The sequence below is a fragment of the Temnothorax longispinosus genome, chromosome 11, assembly GCF_030848805.1.
Source record: "Temnothorax longispinosus isolate EJ_2023e chromosome 11, Tlon_JGU_v1, whole genome shotgun sequence".
Lineage (NCBI taxonomy): Eukaryota > Metazoa > Arthropoda > Insecta > Hymenoptera > Formicidae > Temnothorax > Temnothorax longispinosus.
In genome coordinates this window covers 8,616,214-8,642,157 of record NC_092368.1, presented here as the reverse complement: position 1 = coordinate 8,642,157, position 25,944 = coordinate 8,616,214, and the positions used below count along the sequence as shown (strand labels likewise).

Genomic DNA, 25,944 nt, shown 5'->3' with positions numbered 1-25,944 from the left:
TAATTTTCATTTGTGCATCATTTTTCGTTATCGATTTATTTGTTATACAATAATCGAATTATTTGTTATTCAAATAAATTTATTTTATTTGTTATTTTTTATTCGTTAGTCAGAATAAATTTTGGCCAACACTGTGCTTGAATCGATCGGCAAACTGCTAGGTTCGTCGGCATACTTGTTGACATTTTTGCTTATTAGATTATTTTCTCCAAATCCCGCTTACCTCTTCATGCACCTGTTTTATTTAAAATAGATAAGAAATCGACAGACATATTGAAATTGTTACAAAAGGTATCATTTAATTGTGCTTTTTGTTTCTTGAAATTTATCTGTCACCGCGACAATCCGTTTTTCTATATAAGTCTATTTTTATCCGATAACAAGATAACTCGTCCAGCTACATTCAGCTGTGAAAGTTTGCTACACTCACGAATTTATTATTTAATTTATTATCTTATTGTAATTTCTTTAACTCCATTGTTCAACAATATTACAATTTTATTGTACTGCAATAAAATGTTTTAGTAATATGATGAAAATAGAAGGTTGCAAAAATAACAGATATTATAGTGGCAATTGCGACGACTTACATAATATAAGCGCGTAGAGTAAATAGGTAATATTAGTACATCAAATTATAATTTATCTTGTATTTCTTTGCAATTAGATAATATCGAAAGAGTAGACAATTGCAATGGAAGAAAAAATGGAGCAACCACCAAGTAACACGTCATCATCACTATACCCTAATTTGCAGCCACCACCGACAATGCCGCTAGCACCACGTAAGTATAAAATTATAAAAATAGAATCTTAAACAATAATCATCACAGGCGCCGACTTTGTGGAGGTAGAGCACTTCTTTCCCCCTAATAATGTTATTGTGGAGTCGGCGCTCTCGCAATAATTTTAAAATGACGAGTTTTGATAATTAATGTACGTAGTTTATTTGCTACAGCAGGAATAATATCTTGTGGATTTACTGCCAAAGTTAGTCAAAATAAAATTAATTTTAACGATCCCTGTAACTATACGTGTACTGCCGTAATGGTAATTTTCTTCTTTATGATGCGTGTCCACCTGCAAGTAAAAACTCTCGATAGTAGCTCTCAAGAGTAATTATCGCACAAGGACATACTCCTGAGAGTAACCTAAAGGTACTCTCCATTTGCAAAAATCACTCTCGAGAGCTACTTTCAAGAGTTTTTACTCGCAGGTGGACATCATTAGAAGATTACTAAAACTTATTTACGAAGTACCACGACACAAAATCGGTTACATATAGAAGAGGCGATGCAGTTAGATTTAAATGCTATATTGCTAACGAGTTTATTAATCGAAACGAAAGCCGTTGTGCAAACTTTTTACGATTATAATAAGTGTAAGTTTTCTTTCCGATTTTGTATGTATACTTTAAATATTCTGTTTGTATCTACACTTTGTTATACACGTAAGCATATAATCTACATACTTTCGTATTCTTCTACCTCCCCCTCCAGATAATGTAAAGGTTACTTAAAAAAGTTTATTATTTGAAATATAAATTTCTTGCATCCTGCACTTCCCCAATATTTTTCCCAAGTTGGCGCCGCTGATGATCATGTTATAGAAAGCGAGTATATACATACAATATTTGTGCATACCTACCCTAATAGAAATATTTTACTGAAAATATAATGAAATTTTACTGAAACGTATTTGAAATTCTCTCTCAGTTGACTTCTTTCATTATTATTCTATTAAAATTTCAGTAAAAATTCAGTTTTTAGTTCAATTTAGTAAATTTCATGATATCTAATATTTATTAGTTATTACTTTTCAATAGTATAATTCCTTATATTTTACAGTATTACATTACATATTTTACAAAGAAAATTGTGATTTATTTTGAAATATATTCAGTATAACTTTTAATAACTTTTATTTTATTTTTCATCGATTTCATAGTTGTTCGCGCGCATAGAAAAGGACAGGCAAATGGATGAGAGACTATTCACACCAAAACGTGTTGCGGTCGGAAGAGTTGACATAGATTCTGCGACACCGGCTGCAAACCGACTCTCATGTGTTTCGCGCATTGAGATGTAAGTATGGAGTGGGAACTGCGATGCTACGCCCGTAGGCAGAAAACGAGCCTGAGACAGATAGATATTGTGGGATCCCTCTCTTTCTCTGTTGTATAAGACGTATGCGCATGTTGCTAAGAGAAAGATATAATTATCTTTGTCATACGAACGGCATGACAAATAAGACAGCGATCCCACTTTACCTCTCTCTCGGTACGCGCCATCGCGCCAGTGCTCTCCAGTGCTCTCTCCATACTTATATCTCAGTAGTTTCGCATTGTCGCTCTTGTTTTTGCAGACCATTGCCAGAATCTGCTGGTTCTGCACGTCGAGGTCGAGTGTGCTGCTGTTGGTCTGGCCATTTGCCATTTGCTATTTGCTATTAGTTTAATTGTCAAGAATGAATCTGTCATCATTGATTCTTCGGCAATCGTGCAGGACCTCTATGCAGAACCAGCCGATTCTAGCAATGTCCTGCGAAGACAAGAGTGAAAACGCGAAACGCATAAAAGTTGCGGTCTGCAGCCTATATCAACTCTTCCGGCCGCAACGCGCTTCGGTGTCAGTGGTCTCTCACCCACTTGCCCGCCCTTTTCCACTCACACGCGCGCGAACAACTATTATGAAATCGATGAAAAATAAAATAAAAGTTATTAAAAAATTATACTGAATATATTTCAAAATAAATCACAATTTTCCTTGTAAAATGTAATGTAATACTGTAAAATACAAGAAAAGTTGAATTATACTATTGAGAAAAGTAATAACAAATTTGTTTATAAATATCAGATATCATAAAATTACTAAATTGAACTAAAAACTGAATTTTTACTGAAATTTTAATGGAATAATAACGAAATGGAGTCAATTGAGAGAGAATTTCAAATACGTTTTAGTAAAATTTCATTAAATTTCAGTAAAATATTTCCATCAGAATAGTCGCATCTATGATTAATACTTCTGAAGTTTAACGTGTCTAATATGGTACACAGATACGGTACATACGATTATAACGGCGACAGTCTTTGGCAAGGAAAATCAACGTATGACCTGTCCACGTTGCAATGCTGATATAAGTACGCGTGTAGAATCGGCAGCAAACATGAAAACACATCTGCTCGCATTACTCCTTTGTTTAGGCGGGTAAGATTTTGAAATATAGAGTAAAAAAAAATTTTACCGGAAAAAGGTATGATTAAATCTGATGTTTTTTCGCAGATGTTGTTGTTGCGCACCGTTACCTTACTGCATGGATTCTTGTCTGGTCCACAAACATTACTGTCCAGCGTGCAGTTTCTTCCTTGGCGTATCCAAAAATTAATCAATTTTTGCACTAATTGCGATAAAAATATAAGAAAATACTGCAGAATTAGGGTAACTCCGGTATATATATGCCACAGCTAAGGAAAACTTAATTTATCGAGTACTATATTTACTATGTTTGAGGCAAATAAATTATACCAATAAAAACTTTATACTGTCTACTACTATAAAATATAGAAATATAAAATATTCATTCTTTGTATTTAATAAAAAAAACTTTTAGAAACTCTTGCATTTTTGGGTGAAATATACGCTTTATAAAAAATTACAAATGTTTATAAATAAGGCAATAAAATGTCATAATAGGTTATGAAATGTGTGTAAGAAGTTTATTAAGATGTAAGAATGATGAACAAATTATAAAACTGAAAAATTTTAAAAATAAAATAGAAGAGCTATAAATGCATTAAAGATTATATTGTTATACAATCCCAAAAAAAAGGAAAAAGAACACATAGGAGATTTCGAGTTTTACAAAGTGTCTGTAGGTACTATAGCATAAATCCCGCATGCTAACTTGCCATATATATTAAACAGGAGGGATATACAAGATATATTAAGTTAAACAAAAAATACAAGAGCTATGCACTTGTAGTTTGCTGTATTCCATCCTTTACTATCCCTCCTTATGTATCATGAATTAATCATTAAACCTTTAACAATTCCCTACAGTAATCATTTTACGTAGGTCGTATCACAAGATCGCGCTTCTTACTACGGTGAGAAATCGATTCAACTCACGACAGTTTCGTTAATATTAACAGTAAAAAACTTAAATTACAACACAATACTAATATGGCATAAAGGCACATAACAGAATAATTGCGAGCAAATACCTTCATTCCTTTTATTTTTTCTGACATTTGCGGCGTAAAACCCTGCGCGGCGTAAATATATACTGGAGTTACCCTATATTACGTACCATATCAATTATATCACATCCTCAGTCCTATTACTCGTGTCGGAGTGTGGTGGCTTCTCTTTATATACATGTGTTGCGCACGTGGATTATACACATTATATATGGGACCTACAGTTGAACGCCGATTCCAAACGGCTATAATTTTGTAGAAAAACGTTCTTGGCAAGACATACTCTCGATGGTTTACCATTGCCTTCCAAGAGGAGAACGAGCGAATATAATTTTGGCTCTGCCGGGAATCCAATAACCCGGGACTTCGGTTCAATAGACCATTGCGCTGTCTACTATAGGCCACAGTAATAGTACATACATAATTTTTTAAACTTATGTATCCATGACTCTCTACTAATACAGGTTTAACATTTCCTTCAGTATCGTAACTATACCACGAACACAATATTCCTACTTCACGATTTGATTCATAATTAATAATTGCATATTCCTTGGAAAATTCTTTGCATTTTCTACTTTTACCTTGAAGGTAGAAAAAACTTAAAATCAAACCCGAGAGTATTACATTTTTTTCGGTCTGTCGAAACAAGCACCACTCTCTGACAGTTACATCATCACAAGTTTTACAAGATTGTTATGTATTCGGGTTAGAGTTAGGAGATTAGTAGCAAAAGCCGAAGAGTATAACACACACAAGAGTATATTTATTCGTGTCTACAATATATAAGCGGGAAACTGGCGTCTAGCGACCGGCTCGAAACGTCGTCAGAGAGCGAGCTACCGGAAACCGGGGGGGATCGATCTATCGATGCGCGAGCCCGAACGAGAGTCGCCAGCGCGAGCTTCAAATAGATGGCGGGACTGTAATATGGTTGTATCTCATATGCAACAAAGATGGTGTTAATAGATTCGATCTTAAAGTAGATTTTGGTTTGAAGGAATATTCCTTTTCCATTACACGTTGTAAACGATCACTACTAAGGCGATTACAATTTTTATTAAGAAGCCAACAGATAGACGATTTTCTAACAACTATTTCTTTACCATGCGCATCTGTAACAAATGGTAAATGGACTTGTTTTATTTAATGCAAGGGTCGTTTTACCATAATTTTTCATGTTAAGATAATCATCAAATACGCATGATAAAGTGGACACATCCTCAAGAATATCTTCTGCTGGAAATTCGTCATCATCTTGTTCTATACTTCTAGAAATAGAAACTTCAGTAAAAGCTGATGTAACTGTATTATTTTCTCTAGTGCCGTCTACATAGTCATTCAAATTATTATTTTTATTATCAAAGGAGTCGACTTCCGAGTCATCAACTCTCGTATCAATTACTAATGGTAAATTGCAATTTAATTTTCCCGGCTTTAGACCAAACTTGTGAGTATCAGTGATTGCTTTTTTTCTAGCTTCATCAATAGCTTCGTAAATATCGTCATTAGTTGGTAAACTAGACTGAATTTGTATTGTTTTTACTTTATGTTCCATTCTCGAGAAATTAATATTTTTATTTAATTCGCTCGCTAAGATATCGCTTTGTAATTGTATCTTCTTAATTCTATGTATGACATCAAGTAAACTACAATTTACAATAGTCGAGTAACTAGTAGACATAGATCTGATCTGATGAAAAAATGCTTCACAGGGCTGACTACTAAACAATGGCGGCATGAACAGATGTGGCATATTGCAATCTCTTATAACTTTTGTATTATATTTACCATACTATGTGCATTAATTTCAATACAGGCATAACAATTTAAACTTAAAAAGTTATCTGTTAAAGTATACATTCTATTATTTTTTATCCAGTTGCGCCAAATTCGTATTAATTATAAACACAGAGTACCATAATTTAGAAAGCTTTTCCAAAGGTGTTAAATAAGGATCAGTGTATGACAGTATTATATAATTTAGTAATTTTAAATATAACACGGTACCCTCCGAATTAGAAATATGATTAAGTAATAATTTCCGAACATGTTTTTGTGATATTTTGTTAGCAGATTCAAAATTCATTTTGTCCTTAGGTTCAATATCGGACAAAGATAACAAATGCTTGTCCTTGGATACAATATTTATCAGTATTTTTAAATAACTTACAGAAATAAGTGTGTTTCCGAACGGTAGCAGAATAGAGGGTTTCAATAATCTGTTTCTAAGTTTTGTAGCTATGTGTATGGTATCTTGTACAAAATAATTGTCAGTAGGTATATATAGCATTGAACCAAGGCCAATTTGAGGTAAATTTTGGATGTGCCGTATTGCATACCTGTGAAATTCCTAAACGTGTTTCTATGCGCATTGCTTTTAATAAACGAGGGTCTCCATCTGATGAAAATCCGAGTACAGTTATTCCAAATGCAGCTAGTTCTTTAAGAATAAATTTCCAGCGTTTAGTAACATTCTGTGAGGTAAACTTATTATCAGTACAAAATAATGACAGACAAAATGGACCAGAATGTTCTGCAATGGGTTGTGCCATAATGGTATAAACTAATGAGACAGTCTTTCCTTCATTGAAATGACGTTCAATTTCCTTCGCTGATCTGGCCAGAAATGAATACGATACAGGCATTCCATGCTCATTAAGTGGTAAAACTAATCCTACTAACTGATTTGTTGAGGGATCATATTGAATTTTACCAGTTATTCTTGTAGCATCTTCCGAGATCCATACAATAGAAGGCAAGTTTCTTTCACGTAGGTAAGATTTCAATTGATCACAACGTAATTCTCCCTCAACTATTTTTTGTCTATTCTTTTGCAAATATCTACTTACAGACGTAGGAGAAGGTAATGGAAGATTCTTATACAGTGTTTCGTATAGTAATTTCCTTCCAAGCATAAATATATATGTTGAAAATAACTTGAGTGTCTTACTGTATCTAAAACCGGTATTTGACTCTCGGTTTGACACGTTTAAATTCTTTCCAGCAGAATCAATTAATATTTGTAAAAAAAAAGTATTTTTTTATCATAATTTTCTCTAACATTTTCTCCCGAGTTTTCTTCTTGAATTAATTCTTTAAACATATTTCTAACTCTTTATTTTTTTGTAAAATTAAGTCAATGTCATTTAAAATTTTAAAAAATTGCGGTATTCGAGTTTGGTTTTTTGCAATAGATCTATAACGTAATCTCTGTGCCTTGTAGAATCGAGATCTTTTGTCCTTGCGTTTTATAATTTTGTCTTTCAAGTTATTGGCGCGCGATGGTGAGGGTGTTTTTCTGAAGCAATATGCGCCTCGATTACTCCAGGAAGTTATTCCCCCGAACTCGTTTCAGAGATGTTCACCGGTTCATCGTCTTCAAGCTGATTTTGCGAGTGATTTTGTGGAGAGGATTGCAATAAAAAGTTCTCAAGAGGCATTTGCTTTGTCTTCTCAGTAGGATTGTTACTGATGTGTATCGGTGTACCACAAGGATTACCCGCATTGGAAAAATGAGATTTGAAGTGCCTCTCAAAATTTGATTTTACCCATCTCATTTTTCCTTGTTTCCCATATTCGAGTTTATGGGCTTTTGTCTTTTTCTGACATATAGGGCAAATAATATTAGCCCCGACTTTAGCAACATAGTCAGAGCTCTCTGAATCATCCTTTATTCCTTCTTCAATGATGGTTATTTCTATAGAAGCAGACGAAAATTTCTCAACAACTTGCTTCTCGACTTCTTTACTTACCTCTGTAAATAATAAATAATTTTAGGAAATTGAATTTAACATTATTTTAATTTAGATTATTATTACGTAGTTACATGGAGAAAACACTAGTAATATCACCTGGCTAATGTAGCAACAGCAATTATTAATACAATATTTATTTAACGTTAATTCACATAACTTTGTTTTCTAATCATAGAGAGTACGAATGTAACAACCAAGGTAACAACCATAGCTGTTTTCTCCGTGTACTTACATAAAAATTAGATATTTGTATTAAATTATATACTTACTTTACTTTGTTTCTTTAACCATACCATTATTAAGGCATAAAGACTGTCATGCTCAGCGTTCAAATTGATATCAGTGGAAGTGTCAGGATTTGATCTACTGTTGGCATGCTGCGAAGAGCTTGGTAAGGAGTCTTCATCAAGGTCTTCATTTGGAAGTTTACTTGCCACTTGACTTGCATAGACTTCTTGCTTCTGATTAAAATTTTCTGTTAATTTTCGGGGTTGACAATTGGATTTTTTAAGTCTTAACTCAGGCATAAAATACATTCTATCCGTGGAGAGTTTGTTAGCAACGAATTTCTGTATTTCATCGAGTAGTGCCTTATGTCCGGTTGGAATGCGGAACTTACTAGGACAAATATGATATTTGTTGAAATAGTCGCTGTACTTTTCACCCTCTTTTATGAACTTGAGCATTTCTGTTCTACCAAACAATTCCAGCTCTTTAGTAGTATCTGCCGACATTTTCTCTATAGCAATGGGTGTGTCATATCCTTCAAGACGCATGATATTTTTTAAGTATACAGGAATATTCAGCCCCATTCCTTTCTCTATAATGTGCCACATTACGTCTGTAGCTGTTTGATCCTCTTCCTGAGTCTCTGTCTGAGTTCCAATAACACTAAAGTAGATTTTGTTACTTAGGTATCACCGCGTCGTACTTGTTGCCAAGCTGGCTACCGTCTTCTCGGTCATTCTTGTCGTCCATCATACTCTGATTAGAAAACACTCGAGAAAATAACTATACTAGAATCCAGCAACGTTAAGAGATTGTACACGCACGTTTTTGACACGCAGCCATCTCATTCCGTGGTTAACCTAACCTAACTTTACTGGGGAGGGCGCTTGCGAGAGCGATTGATAATCGATCGTAATCAATAGAACACGTCACGATGCGACACGGTTTCAACACTGTATACGAGATTTGATATGATATTATCAAATTTCACTGAGGATTTCATGGTGATTTCATGGTGATTCCACATGATTTCCAGTGATAACATGGAGATTCAAAATGATTTCTGCTGATTCCATATATGATTTCTAGTGATTTTATATTTCTGATGGTGATTTCATATGATTTCTGATGATTTCATATGATTTCTAATGATTTTATATGATTTCATAATGATTTCGGGGACATTGTCCCACGATTTCATTTAGTGGTTACCCCCTCGTGTTTAACGTAGGTACATCCCAGACAGCACACATGGTCAAAAGCGGGACATAAGACGTCTAAAAGACATCCTTTGGACATCTTTCAGACGTCTTACAAAAAATGACTAAAAGACGTCTTACGTCCCGATTTTGGACATTGTGCTGTCTGGGATATTATAAAAATTTGAATTAAATATTTAACATTTGCGTTTGATACAATTTTTATAATTATTCACATTATACAGCCAATATATGATATATCCGTCGAGAGATAAAAATTTACCATTACAATGTTTCATATCCAAATAGTTAGTCATTAATGAAAATATTATTATATTCGAATTAACGGATAAAAATTATCAGATGTATTTGAGTCTAGACACTTAATTGCTTCTAAATGTCCGAATAATAAGATACTTAAAACGGTAGCTTTAGCCTCCAACTTTTTTATACATGAGTCACTGAAGAGAGTCCGATTTAGGGCCAAAACGTTTGAATTTTAATGTTTTAATGTGTTGACTAATTGTAAGATAAATATAATTTTCCGCATATTTGATCTTGCATCGGCTCTCATAGCCCATTATTTCTTAACTGGTAATATTAAGGAATAAAAAACATCAAATAATTGTTTTAATAATTAGAATATTTCGTTCAATAATATTCAATTAAATTAACTATTTATGTTTTTGACAGCCCGTGACGTCGACGTTTAATTAAAGCAACTTAATTTTTTTTCTGTTACTACGTTTACGCGAGTGTTACTTTTGTAGTAACTTACAATAATTCACTCGTTTACGCGGAGTAAATTATCGTAAGTTACTACAAAATCCCGTTTACGCGAAGGAATTATCGTAAGTTACTACAGAAGTAACGCTTGCGTAAACGTAGTATGTGTGAGAGATCGGTTTCGAATCTATAAGAAACGAGTGGATAAAAAAGTTTGATCTCGATTATGACAAACACAGGTTTGCCAGTCTCCGAAGTTAACGGAGTACTTTGCGTTATTTCAATGTCCGACTGAATCGATTGTTCAAAAATAGATTAAAGAAACAGTAGTTAGTATAGGCGGGTTCAGGCCCGGGAGCTCCGAGGGGGGGTGAGGGGGAGGGGGAGGAGCGGGGTATCGGGCTACACAGGGGTATCGGGTTACACAGGGGTATCGGGTTACACAAGGGTATCGGGTTACACAAGGGTATCGGGTTACAAAAGGGTATGGGATTTCGGGGGGGGAGGGGAAGGGGGGGATGAATCACCGGGATGACTCACCGGGATGACTCACCGGGATGACTCACCGGGATGACTCACCGGGATGACTCACCCGCGCCGCGGGTTCGCGGTCGCGGTCGCGGTCGCGGTCGCGCCGCGGGGGCCGCGCGAGGGTCCGCGGGAGCCGCGTGGGGGTCCGCGGGGTCCGCGTGAGGGTCCGCGGGGGAATATTCTCTCACACAGCATTGACATTATCTCTATTAGTACCTGACAGTCGGAAATCCTCAAAGTCTTGCGACATCCTTCGAAATAACTTTCGGGAATCACGGCCATGAAATAACGCCCACGTTTTCTTGACTGTCCACTGCCCGAAGAAATCGATCTATACGGGTCGGGTTTACCCACCCCTCCACGTTCTCAAATAGTTTCAGTTGGAAAAAGATTCCTGACATCATTCGGTTTCCTCTTTTGTTTAACACTCCTATCTCCCTGACAGTGAGATACGTTACGACGTTTATACTTATATGGCTTTGACGTAGCGGTATCCTCTGTTGCTTATGAAAGGGGTACGGGTGATCCGCCATCCACATTATCGAAAATCTCCTCATCGATATATAATAGTCTTGTTCCATTGCTACTTCACGTGCGTGGAGTACTACGTTTAATAAGCGTCTCACCAGAAACTTATACCCCTTAGTAGTAGACGTTTTTTTATCTCTCTACAAACTCGCTACGCGGTTCGCGTAAGCAATCAGCGTATCGTCCATGAGGGGAAATCGGCCCCTCGTCAGGCGGAACAGGTCCTCCCGCGCGCGGCCGGGCGCGGATATCGTGCCCCCAAACGGAAGCCGGGGCGCGGGAGGAGCGCCTTCAAACGCCTCTATAACGTCTTCAAACTGGGGAGCGTCGGGCCCCCTCAAAATTTCACTGTCTTCTATGTCTGTAGGCACAAAAGGTTCGCGCGGAGGCATTACAAGAAACTTAGTTTATTCACCCGAACACAAAAAAACACGTTTGTACACAAGAAACTTATAAAAAATATATACGTGTAACACTTTGCGCGGACTCGACGAGACTGAATTCAATGACGGTTGCAGAAGTCGACAGAGAAAAAATATAATGGCGGTGTATAAAAATGATAGTCGTAAGACAAAATATGTCTCGCACTACAAAGGCGAGCGCCGAGGTCCGCCGGAACATCGGCACCTCGCTTCTATGTTATGATATACGATAATGCAATATGTGATTACCAATTCGTGCAACCGATGCTCCAGCGGACGTCGCATATACGGCTCGAATAGAAATGCGCGCGAAGAAAATATAGTATGATTTATACGTAAAAAAACAATCCATCTACGCAGTACGTGAAAAAAACAAAGGAAGAAATGACGTCATCGGGACGATGATCGACCCCGATAACGCATCGAACCTGTAGGGACATGTTCGTCGTGAGCAAATGTTTTCTAGGAAAAGGGGGCGTTATCGCGTAGACTAAACAATTCGCGCTATTTTTTACGACGCAGTACGCGAGACAAAGGAAAAGATCTTTCAAAAAATCAGTTGGAGCGAGAGAGAGAGAGCAAAGGGTATATAATGAGGGATGAAGCGCATCGAGCCGCATTAGTGAGATTTGAGAGCGATACATCGGTCAAAGAGTATCGAGATTTATTGTGTGGTTAAACACGTTATCACGTTATCACGTGCAAGTGCTGTGAAGTGATATAATAAAAGAACTGGTGCGAAAGTGATCAAACATGGATCAATTCGAGCAAACCGAACGCGATCTATTGGAGCTGTCCGACCAAGTAGCTACCGTGGGAGAATTTTTCACATGGGCGCTGCAATGCGCGGAATTCGTCGAGCAGCTCGAGACACGCTGTAGTGCCAAACGTCAGCGGCTCTCCCGACAATCCAACGATCGGGCAAAGGCAATCGTTGGTTGCCAGAATTGCGCGACTCGAGGGTGTGAAGTTGCGATTGGAAAGACAATTTATCCATAGCGGTGGTGATTATGCGAACGCCGGTACCAGTGGCAACACGCGCGCGACAGAACTCGTATGGCGAGAAATCGACGCCGGGTTCAAAAAGCGTATAATGACCGGTGCGGTAATTAATACAGACCATATAGAACCGCGACAGTTTTTGGAAGACGCCTGCAGCGTCGTGTGCAAGCGAGTGCGAGACATTATAAAAACACATAACTGTGTCAAAGTGAACACCGCGTTCAACGGGGAGTTTGTGGCGGGTGATAAACGTGCCAATAAGAGTATATGTACAAATAACATAGAACTCTGTGATACATCGCACTTGCGCGAGTGGTACGAGCTACATGTTATCGAGCCCACATTAGCGAAACTCGAGGAGTTCCAGGAACGCGACAGTGGTTGGGCGTTGACTCGAATCCTCAATTTGACGGTGAGCGTCAACAAGTACATACAATCCTTTGCGCGCGGGGTGTCACATGAAATTGCCTGAAGACATTAAATTGAAGCACGCGGTGATCAATGTGCTGTCTATGGACAATGCATGTTTTGCGTGGGCCGTGACGGCTGCTTTGCATCCAGCCGAAAGACATCCAGAACGGGAATCTTCATACCCGCATTATTCAACGGTACTGAATGTACGAGACATTGAGTTCCCAATGACGTTGAGGCAAATTAAACAGTTCGAACGACTCAACGATATATCCGTCAATGTCTATATCATCGAGGGACAGAAGACTTCAAACGTTCTCCCGATACGGCTTACCGACCGCACAAGTGATAAAAAACATGTGAATCTGCTGTACATGCAGGACCCACGAGACGACAATGTTGGACATTTCGCGTGGATTAAACATCTATCCCGCCTCGTGAGCTCGCAATTGAGCAAGAAAAAGAACAAAAAATTTTTTTGCGATCGGTAAGTACCTATACTTTTATTAATAATATATATCATTATATATTTTTTTGTAAAAAAATTTATAATATTTGTGTTTCTTTTTTGCAGATGTCTTCACTACTTTAGTTCGAGCATGAAATTGGAAGTCCACACCGTGGAATGTCGAAAGGTAAACAAATGCGCAATCCGACTACCGAGCGAGGACAACAAGTGGCTCAGCTTCAAGAACCACAGCAGGAAAGAGCGACTTCCCTTCGTGGTGTACGCCGATCTGGAGTGCGTGCTGCAGAAGACACAACCGGATACGGAACACGCGTCATACGCCTACCAACATCATCGGGTATGTAGTATAGCATACTACGTACAGTGTTCGTACGACGAAACGTTATCGACGTATCGATTTCGTCGCGATAACGACTGTGTCGCGTGGTTCGTCGAGGAACTCAACGGATTGGCGCATCGCGTAAAAAACATCTTGTCCGACATTGTATGCATGGTAGACCTAACGCGAGACGAGTGGGAGACATTTCACAGCGCGACGAAATGTCATATATGCGAACAACAATTCGCGCCTGATGATAATAAAGTGCGCGATCATTGCCACCTGACCGGGCGGTACAGAGGTCCAGCACACTCGACGTGCAATCTGAATTATAAGGATCCTCACTTTATCCCAGTAATATTCCACAATCTGTCGGGCTATGACGCACACTTTATTATCAAGGAGATAGCTGCCGCGTTCGAAGGCAAGATCGATGTACTGCCTATAACAAAGGAAAAGTACATCTCATTTACTAAACACGTGAAAGACACCGCGGAAAAATCTGATTGGCAAAACGATATACAGTTAAGATTTATCGACTCGTACAAATTTCTTAGCGCGAGTCTCGCAAAATTGGCATCCTTCCTAGATAATGATAAATTAAAAATTATACGATCAAAATTTTCCACGTTATCCGACGACGATTTCAAATTATTGACGCGAAAAGGTGTCTTTCCATACGAATATGTGGACAGCGTCGAAAAGCTGGAGGATACGTGTTTACCGCCGCGCGATTCATTTTACAGTTCCTTGACCGGTGAAACCGTATCCGAGAGCGATTACGCGCACGCCGCGAACGTATGGCAGCGATTCTCCGTTCGAACCCTGGGCGAATACAGCGATCTATACCTGAAAACCGATGTTTTGCTGTTGGCCGACGTATTTGAAAATTTCCGCGACAGCTGCGTCGCGAGTTACGGACTTGATCCCGCGTACTACTACACTTTACCAGGCTTTACGTGGGACGCCATGTTGAAACATACGTGTATCAATTTTGAACTGCTGACCGACGTTGACATGGTCATGTTTGTCGAACGTGGTATACGCGGCGGCCTGAGTCAATGTTCCGGCAGATACGCGAAGGCCAACAACAAGTATATGGAGTCGTACGATTCATCGAAACCGTCGTCGTACCTAATGTACTTCGATGTCAACAACTTGTACGGCTGGGCGATGTGTAAGCCACTGCCCTACGCGGAGTTTCGATGGGTCGAAGACGCGTCAAATTTCGACGTTAACGCGATCGCTTTGGATTCGCCTACGGGCTATATTCTCGAGGTCGATCTCGAGTATCCGCAGGATAAACATGACGCGCACACTGACCTACCGTTCTGTCCGATGCGCGATAAACCGCCCGGCAAACGGCAGGACAAACTTCTCGCCACGCTGCACGATAAGGAGCGTTATGTCATCCATTATCGCAATCTGCAACAGTGCATGCGTCATGGTCTTCGCGTCACTAAAATACATCGCGTATTGCAATTCGCTCAATCTGAGTGGCTCCGCTCTTACATCGAACTCAATACAAAATTCAGGACACAAGCCAAAAATGAGTTCGAAAAAACATTATATAAATTAATGAATAACGCTGTTTTTGGAAAAACAATGGAGAATGTACGAAACCACGTCGATGTAAAATTAGTGACGACGTGGAAGGGTAGATATGGCGCGGAGGCAATGATCGCGCGACCGAATTTCCACAGCAGTAGCTTGTTTTCAGAAAATCTGGTAGCCATTGAACTGCGCAAACTCGAGGTGAAATTCGACAAACCGATCTACGTCGGCATGTGCATTCTCGACTTGTCGAAGGTGTGCCTGTACGAATTTCACCACGAATACATGTCTCCCCTGTACCGCGACTCGTGTAGAATCATGTATACCGACACGGACAGTTTGATTTATTATATCAAGTGCGACGACGCGTACGAGAACATGAAACATGATATAGCCCGGTTCGACACAAGTGACTATGCGGTAGATAACGCTTATGATATGCCTCTCGTCAATAAAAAAGTGCCGGGCCTGATGAAGGATGAAAACAATGGGGCCATTATGACCGAATTCGTTGGACTTAGGGCGAAAATGTACGCCTTGCGAGTCGATGGCAAAAAAGATTGTAAAAAAGCGAAAGGTGTCAAAAGTAACGTCATCGCGCGCACCATCACATTCGACGACTACACGCGGTGTCTGAACGATGAGATCGAAATGACTCGACCGCAGTCGTGCATACGATCGAAAATGCACGAAGTGTACACTATTAGCGAGACGAAAATCGCTCTGAGTCCGTACGACGATAAGCGATATATCGTGCCGGATTCGACCGATACGTTGCCGTGGGGACATTACCGAATATAACGTAATGTATATAATGTAATATAATGTATGTATGTATGTATGTACATATATATATATCTATGTATGTAGTATAACATATAAATGTATGTATGTAGTATATGTAATATAATGTATGTATGCATATATGTATGTAATGTATGTAGTATAACATATATGTATGTATGTAAGAAATAGTCCTCGAGTAAATATCGTATTATATATGAGAAGGGATATTAATAGAGATATCGCACATGTATTTAGTATTGAATATTTTTTATTATATACTGTATATGTATTACATATTTCAAACACTTTACATGTATCATTTTTATATTAAGAATAAAATACAGTTTGCACGAATTAAATCACATTGTCCTTGTGTATCCATGAGTTGTGTGATCCATCGAATCCCAGCCATTTTACGTAAACCTCGTCGCCCCTACTGCGCAGTACTTTCTCCACGAGATACACGTCAGGATAAGTCGCGCGATGCAACTCGTACTCGTAGAACGCTCCAGCGACGGATTTTCCACGATAGTCCTCGAGTAGGTAGGTTACGGGATTGGTATGCTGCACTTTAACGATCTTAAACACCTCGGTGGTCCAATTCGGCGTGTAACCCTTCTCGAAAATTGTTTTGTATTTGCTGACGCGTACCGAGTCACCCGTTTTGAACTTTGCCGGGCCCGCGATCTTTATCGCGCTGTACACCGTAGCCAAGAGTCTTTCGGCGATCGCGGGGGTAACGTCGACGGGTCGCATGCCGATCGTTCGATGTTTGCGCGCATTGTAATCCGACACGAGTCGCGATAACGCGTCGACCCACTTGTAAGTTCCATTGAGCGTAAACATCTTCCACATGTTGTTTTTTAACGTGCGATTGAATCGCTCGACGACCGACGCCTTCATCACCGAATACGTGGAATAATGATTTATACCGTGTTTTCTCACGAGACGTTGCACGTCGGTGTTGTAAAATTCCTTCCCCATGTCGGTTTGTAGATTACTAGGGCACCTTCCGCTATCTCGAATTATCTCAGCGATAGCGTCAGCTGTCTCGCTGCCACCTTTACCCTTGAGCGGCACGGTCCACGCGTACTTGCTCAACACATCGATGACGGTGAGTATGTAGTGGTAGCCTCCGTTGAAACGCGAGTACGGACGCATCTCGACGATATCAGCCTGCCACAGGTCGTCGTACCCTCGCACTATGACGTGTCTGCGGGGAAAAATTTCTTCTCGCCGGTGCGTGCAATTCGTCCACCAACCGTCGCTTTTCGATATTTTTATCCACATCGGTCGATTTTAACGGTCTCATGTTCGGTTAGCGTTTCGTTGACTGTCGATCGTCGTTCTTTGGCTGTACGTAACCGTTTCTGTTTATGTTTCTGCGTCGTTCATCGCTGTTTCTGAACCGCTCAGAAACCATATCGAGCCGTTCTCGAACCGTTCGTTGTCGTTCGTCGTTGTCAGTTAACTGCTTCTTGTCACTCATCGTCGTCGTCGTCGTCGACGTTCTTTAGCTGTTTGTAGCTTTTCCTGTCTCCGCGTAGTTCACAGCTGTTTCTAAACCGCTCGTAATCGTTCCTAACCTGTTTTTGAACCGTTCGACAACCGTCCGACAACCGTTCTTGAACCGCTCGACAGCCGTCCGACAACTGTTCTCGATTCGTTCGTTGCTGTTCGTCACCGTCGTTAATTAACCGTTGCTTCTCTTCACTCGTTGCCGTTCGATAGTCGTTTCTGCTGAACCGTTTCTTCATCTTTCATTCACCGTTTCCAATCTATCGATATTTGCACGTCGAAGCTCGTTCACCGCAGCCTGTAACGCTCGCACATCCTTCTCGAACGCGGTAAGCTTCTCGTCTGACTCTTTCCATTGATCTGTCAGACTTTTAAAGCATTGATCAACGTATATTTTGTTAACAGCGTCACCGTCAGTCTCAGGTTGCGCTACGCGACGAATCTTGCGCGATCTTGCATCAAAGTCCGTGGCGGCGCGACACAGAGCGTTGTCGCGCACGAAATTTCTCACTAATCCACTCCACCGACAATGAGATCATGTCGATCATCGAGGAACTTCGCGAGGCTGGGATTATTATAAATTAAACGGTGCGACAGCGATCCGTTCAATCGGTGTCGAAATGCCGATCAATAAATTTGGATTGTTCGAGCAGCGCGAAGACGCGACGAATACCATTTCCTATCATTATCGGATTAGTGAGAAATTTCGTGCGCGACAACGCTCTGTGTCGCGCCGCCACGGACTTTGATGCAAGATCGCGCAAGATTCGTCGCGTAGCGCAACCTGAGACTGACGGTGACGCTGTTAACAAAATATACGTTGATCAATGCTTTAAAAGTCTGACAGATCAATGGAAAGAGTCAGACGAGAAGCTTACCGCGTTCGAGAAGGATGTGCGAGCGTTACAGGCTGCGGTGAACGAGCTTCGACGTGCAAATATCGATAGATTGGAAACGGTGAATGAAAGATGAAGAAACGGTTCAGCAGAAACGACTATCGAACGGCAACGAGTGAAGAGAAGCAACGGTTAATTAACGACGGTGACGAACAGCAACGAACGAATCGAGAACAGTTGTCGGACGGCTGTCGAGCGGTTCAAGAACGGTTGTCGGACGGTTGTCGAACGGTTCAAAAACAGGTTAGGAACGATTACGAGCGGTTTAGAAACAGCTGTGAACTACGCGGAGACAGGAAAAGCTACAAACAGCTAAAGAACGTCGACGACGACGACGACGATGAGTGACAAGAAGCAGTTAACTGACAACGACGAACGACAACGAACGGTTCGAGAACGGCTCGATATGGTTTCTGAGCGGTTCAGAAACAGCGATGAACGACGCAGAAACATAAACAGAAACGGTTACGTACAGCCAAAGAACGACGATCGACAGTCAACGAAACGCTAACCGAACATGAGACCGTTAAAATCGACCGATGTGGATAAAAATATCAAAAAGCGACGGTTGGTGGACGAATTGCACGCACCGGCGAGAAGAAATTTTCCCCGCAGACACGTCATAGTGCGAGGGTACGACGACCTGTGGCAGGCTGATATCGTCGAGATGCGTCCGTACTCGCGTTTCAACGGAGGCTACCACTACATACTCACCGTCATCGATGTGTTGAGCAAGTACGCGTGGACCGTGCCGCTCAAGGGTAAAGGTGGCAGCGAGACAGCTGACGCTATCGCTGAGATAATTCGAGATAGCGGAAGGTGCCCTAGTAATCTACAAACCGACATGGGGAAGGAATTTTACAACACCGACGTGCAACGTCTCGTGAGAAAACACGGTATAAATCATTATTCCACGTATTCGGTGATGAAGGCGTCGGTCGTCGAGCGATTCAATCGCACGTTAAAAAACAACATGTGGAAAATGTTTACGCTCAATGGAACTTACAAGTGGTTTGACGCGTTATCGCGACTCGTGTCGGATTACAACGCGCGCAAGCATCGAACGATCGGCATGCGACCCGTCGACGTTACCCCCGCGATCGCCGAAAGACTCTTGGCTACGGTGTACAGCGCGATAAAGATCGCGGGCCCGGCAAAGTTCAAAGCGGGCGACTCGGTACCGATACACGCCGAATTGGACCACCCAGGTGTTTATAAGATCGTTAAAGTGCAGCATACCAATCCCGTAACCTACCTACTCGAGGACTATCGTGGAAAATCCGTCGCTGGAGCGTTCTACGAGTACGAGTTGCATCGCGCGACTTATCCTGACGTGTATCTCGTGGAGAAAGTACTGCGCAGGAGGGGCGACGAGGTTTACGTGAAATGGTTGGGATTCGATGGATCACACAACTCATGGATACACAAGGACAATGCGATTTAATTCGTGCAAACTGTATTTTATTCTTAATATAAAAATGATACATGTAAAGTGTTTGAAATATGTAATACATATACAGTATATAATAAAAAATATTCAATACTAAATACATGTGCGATATCTCTATTAATATCCCTTCTCATATATAATACGATATTTACTCGAGGACTATTTCTTACATACATACATATATGTTATACTACATACATTACATACATATATGCATACATACATTATATTACATATACTACATACATACATATATTACTACTACATAATATATATATATACATACATATATACATATATACATTACGTTATATTCGGTAATGTCCCCACGGCAACGTATCGGTCGAATCCGGCACGATATATCGCTTATCGTCGTACGGACTCAGAGCGATTTTCGTCTCGCTAATAGTGTACACTTCGTGCATTTTCGATCTATGCACGACTGTGGTCGAGTCATTTCGATCTCATCGTTCAGACACCGCGTGTAGTCGTCGAATGTGATGGTGCGCGCGATGACGTTACTTTTGACACCTTTCGCTTTTTACAATCTTTTTTGCCATCGACTCGCAAGGCGTACATTTTCGCCCTAAGTCCAACGAATTCGGTCATAATGCACCCGTTGTTTTCATCCTTCATCAGGCCCGGCACTTTTTTATTGACGAGAGGCATATCATAAGCGTTATCTACCGCATAGTCACTTGTGTCGAACCGGGCTATATCATGTTTCATGTTCTCGTACGCGTCGTCGCACTTGATATGATAAATCAAACTGTCCGTGTCGGTATACATGATTCTACACGAGTCGCGGTACAGGGGAGACATGTATTCGTGGTGAAATTCGTACAGGCACACCTTCGACAAGTCGAGAATGCACATGCCGACGTAGATCGGTTTGTCGAATTTCACCTCGAGTTTGCGCAGTTCAATGGCTACCAGATTTTCTGAAAACAAGCTACTGCTGTGGAAATTCGGTCGCGCGATCATTGCCTCCGCGCCATATCTACCCTTCCACGTCGTCACTAATTTTACATCGACGTGGTTTCGTACATTCTCCATTGTTTTTCCAAAAACAGCGTTATTCATTAATTTATATAATGTTTTTTCGAACTCATTTTTGGCTTGTGTCCTGAATTTTGTATTGAGTTCGATGTAAGAGCGGAGCCACTCAGATTGAGCGAATTGCAATACGCGATGTATTTTAGGTGATGCGAAGGCCATGACGCATGCACTGCTGCAGATTGCGATAATGAATAACATAACGCTCCTTATCGTGCAGCGTGGCGAGAAGTTTGTCCTGCCGTTTGCCGGGCGGTTTATCGCGCATCGGACAGAACGGTAAGGTCAGCGTGCGCGTCATGTTTATCCTGCGGATACTCGAGATCGACCTCGAGAATATAGCCCGTAGGCGAATCCAAAGCGATCGCGTTAACGTCGAAATTTGACGCGTCTTCGACCCATCGAAACTCCGCGTAGGGCAGTGGCTTACACATCGCCCAGCCGTACAAGTTGTTGACATCGAAGTACATTAGGTACGACGACGGTTTCGATGAATCGTACGACTCCATATACTTGTTGTTGGCCTTCGCGTATCTGCCGGAACATTGACTCAGCCCGCCACGAATACCACGTTCGACAAACATGACCATGTCAACGTCGGTCAGCAGTTCAAAATTGATACGCGTATGTTTCAACATGGCGTCCCACGTAAAGCCTGGTAAAGTGTAGTAGTACGCGGGATCAAGTCCGTAACTCGCGACGCAGCTGTCGCGGAAATTTTCAAACACGTCGGCCAACAGCAAGACATCGGTTTTCAGATATAGATCGCTGTATTCGCCCAGGGTTCGAACGGAGAATCGCTGCCATACGTTCGCGGCGTGCGCGTAATCGCTCTCGGATACGGTGTCACCGGTCAAGGAACTGTAAAATGAATCGCGCGGCGGTAAACACGTATCCTCCAGCTTTTTGACGCTGTCCACGTATTCGTATGGAAAGACACCTTTTCGCGTCAATAATTTGAAATCGTTGTCGGATAACGTGGAAAATTTTGATCGTATAATTTTTAATTTATCATTATCTAGGAAGGATGCCAATTTTGCGAGACTCGCGCTAAGAAATTTGTACGAGTCGATAAATCTTAACTTTATATCGTTTCGCCAATCAGATTTTTCCGCGGTGTCTTTCACGTGTTTAGTAAATGAGATGTACTTTTCCTTTGTTATAGGCAGTACATCGATCTTGCCTTCGAACGCGGCAGCTATCTCCTTGATAATAAAGTGTGCGTCATAGCCCGACAGATTGTGGAATATTACTGGGATGAAGTGAGGATCCTTATAATTCAGATTGCACGTCGAGTGTGCTGGACCTCTGTACCGCCCGGTCAGGTGGCAATGATCGCGCACTTTATTATCATCAGGCGCGAATTGTTGTTCGCATATATGACATTTCGTCGCGCTGTGAAATGTCTCCCACTCGTCTCGCGTTAGGTCTACCATGCATACAATGTCGGACAAGATGTTTTTTACGCGATGCGCCAATCCGTTGAGTTCCTCGACGAACCACGCGACACAGTCGTTATCGCGACGAAATCGATACGTCGATAACGTTTCGTCGTACGAACACTGTACGTAGTATGCTATACTACATACCCGATGATGTTGGTAGGCGTATGACGCGTGTTCCGTATCCGGTTGTGTCTTCTGCAGCACGCACTCCAGATCGGCGTACACCACGAAGGGAAGTCGCTCTTTCCTGCTGTGGTTCTTGAAGCTGAGCCACTTGTTGTCCTCGCTCGGTAGTCGGATTGCGCATTTGTTTACCTTTCGACATTCCACGGTGTGGGCTTCCAATTTCATGCTCGAACTAAAGTAGTGAAGACATCTGCAAAAAAGAAACACAAATATTATAAATTTTTTTACAAAAAAATATATAATGATATATATTATTAATAAAAGTATAGGTACTTACCGATCGCAAAAAAATTTTTTGTTCTTTTTCTTGCTCAATTGCGAGCTCACGAGACGTGATAGATGTTTAATCCACGCGAAATGTCCAACATTGTCGTCTCGTGGGTCCTGCATGTACAGCAGATTCACATGTTTTTTATCACTCGTGCGGTCGGTAAGCCGTATCGGGAGAACGTTTGAAGTCTTCTGTCCCTCGATGATATAGACATTGACGGATATATCGTTGAGTCGTTCGAACTGTTTAATTTGCCTCAACGTCATTGGGAACTCAATGTCTCGTACATTCAGTACCGTTGAATAATGCGGGTATGAAGATTCCCGTTCTGGATGTCTTTCGGCTGGATGCAAAGCAGCCGTCACGGCCCACGCAAAACATGCATTGTCCATAGACAGCACATTGATCACCGCGTGCTTCAATTTAATGTCTTCAGGCAATTTCATGTGACACCCCGCGCGCAAAGGATTGTACTTGTTGACGCTCACCGTCAAATTGAGGATTCGAGTCAACGCCCAACCACTGTCGCGTTCCTGGAACTCCTCGAGTTTCGCTAATGTGGGCTCGATAACATGTAGCTCGTACCACTCGCGCAAGTGCGATGTATCACAGAGTTCTATGTTATTTGTACATATACTCTTATTGGCACGTTTATCACCCGCCACAAACTCCCCGTTGAACGCGGTGTTCACTTTGACACAGTTATGTGTTTTTATAATGTCTCGCACTCGCTTGCATACGACGCTGCAGGCGTCTTCCAAAAACTGTCGCGGTTCTATATGGTCTGTATTAATTACCGCACCGGTCATTATACGCTTTTTGAACCCGGCGTCGATTTCTCGCCATACGAGTTCTGTCGCGCGCGTGTTGCCACGGTACCGGCGTTCGCATAATCACCACCGCTATGGATAAATTGTCTTTCCAATCGCAACTTCACACCCTCGAGTCGCGCAATTCTGGCAACCAACGATTGCCTCTGCCCGATCGTTGGATTGTTGGAGAGCCGCTGACGTTTGGCACTACAGCGTGTCTCGAGCTGCTCGACGAATTCCGCGCATTGCAGCGCCCATGTGAAAAATTCACCCACGGTAGCTACTTGGTCGGACAGCTCCAATAGATCGCGTTCGGTTTGCTCGAATTGATCCATGTTTGATCACTTTCGCACCAGTTCTTTTATTATATCACTTCACAGCACTTGCACGTGATAACGTGATAACGTGTTTAACCACACAATAAATCTCGATACTCTTTGACCGATGTATCGCTCTCAAATCGTATACTAATGCGGCTCGATGCGCTTCATCCCTCATTATATACCCTTTGCTCTCTCTCTCGCTCCAACTGATTTTTTGAAAGATCTTTTCCTTTGTCTCGCGTACTGCGTCGTAAAAAATAGCGCGAAATTGTTTAGTCTACGCGATAACGCCCCCTTTTCCTAGAAAACATTTGCTTACGACGAACATGTCCCTACAGGTTCGATGCGTTATCGGGATCGATCATCGTCCCGATGACGTCATTTCTTCCTTTGTTTTTTTCACGTACTGCGTAGATGGATTGTTTTTTTATGTATAAATCATGCTATATATTTTCTTCGCGCGCATTTCTATTCGAGCCGTATATGCGACGTCCGCTGGAGCATCGGTTGCACGAATTGGTAATCACATATTGCATTATCGCATATCATAACATAGAAGCGAGGTGCCGCGATGTTCCGGCGGACCTCGGCGCTCGCCTTTGTAGTGCGAGACATATTTTGTCTTACGACTATCAGTTTTATACACCGCCATTATATTTTTCTCTGGCGACTTCTGCAACCGTCATTGAATTCAGTCTCGTCGAGTCCGCGCAAAGTGTTACACGTATATATTTTTTATAAGTTTCTTGTGTACGAACGTGTTTTTTTGTGTTCGGGTGAATAAACTAAGTTTCTTGTAATGCCTCCGCGCGAACCTTTTGTGCCTACAGACATAGAAGACAGTGAAATTTTGAGGGGGCCCGACGCTCCCCAGTTTGAAGACGTTATAGAGGCGTTTGAAGGCGCTCCTCCCGCGCCCCGGCTTCCGTTTGGGGGCACGATATCCGCGCCCGGCCGCGCGCGGGAGGACCTGTTCCGCCTGACGAGGGGCCGATTTCCCCTCATGGACGATACGCTGATTGCTTACGCGAACCGCGTAGCGAGTTTGTAGAGAGATAAAAAAACGTCTACTACTAAGGGGTATAAGTTTCTGGTGAGACGCTTATTAAACGTAGTACTCCACGCACGTGAAGTAGCAATGGAACAAGACTATTATATATCGATGAGGAGATTTTCGATAATGTGGATGGCGGATCACCCGTACCCCTTTCATAAGCAACAGAGGATACCGCTACGTCAAAGCCATATAAGTATAAACGTCGTAACGTATCTCACTGTCAGGGAGATAGGAGTGTTAAACAAAAGAGGAAACCGAATGATGTCAGGAATCTTTTTCCAACTGAAACTATTTGAGAACGTGGAGGGGTGGGTAAACCCGACCCGTATAGATCGATTTCTTCGGGCAGTGGACAGTCAAGAAAACGTGGGCGTTGTTTCATGGCCGTGATTCCCGAAAGTTATTTCGAAGGATGTCGCAAGACTGAGGATTTCCGACTGTCAGGTACTAATAGAGATAATGTCAATGCTGTGTGAGAGAATATTCCCCCCGCGGACCCTCACGCGGACCCCGCGGACCCCCACGCGGCTCCCGCAGACCCTCGCGCGGCCCCCGCGGCGCGACCGCGACCGCGACCGCGACCGCGAACCCGCGGCGCGGGTGAGTCATCCCGGTGAGTCATCCCGGTGAGTCATCCCGGTGAGTCATCCCGGTGAGTCATCCCGGTGATTCATCCCCCCCTTCCCCTCCCCCCGCGAAATCCGATACCCTTGTGTAACCCGATACCCTTGTGTAACCCGATACCCCTGTGTAACCCGATACCCCTGTGTAGCCCGATACCCCGCTCCTCCCCCCC

The 25,944-nt window shown here is 41.7% G+C and overlaps 2 protein-coding genes across 2 annotated transcripts; both read left to right on the top strand.

Annotated features, from left to right (window-relative positions):
• The first annotated feature begins 11,324 nt into the window (after positions 1–11,324).
• LOC139822193 (uncharacterized) lies at positions 11,325–16,499 on the top strand. Its single transcript, XM_071793816.1, has 2 exons — positions 11,325–16,190; positions 16,245–16,499. Exon 1 carries the CDS (start codon positions 13,606–13,608, stop codon positions 16,147–16,149), a length of 2,544 nt encoding a protein of 847 aa, XP_071649917.1. The 5' UTR covers positions 11,325–13,605; the 3' UTR covers positions 16,150–16,190; positions 16,245–16,499.
• Positions 16,500–19,065: 2,566 nt separating this feature from the next.
• Positions 19,066–19,992, top strand: LOC139822314 (uncharacterized). The gene is made up of 2 exons (XM_071793923.1): positions 19,066–19,559; positions 19,680–19,992. The coding sequence occupies exons 1-2, from the start codon at positions 19,066–19,068 to the stop codon at positions 19,990–19,992; spliced, it is 807 nt and encodes a 268-aa protein (XP_071650024.1).
• The last annotated feature ends 5,952 nt before the right edge of the window (positions 19,993–25,944 follow it).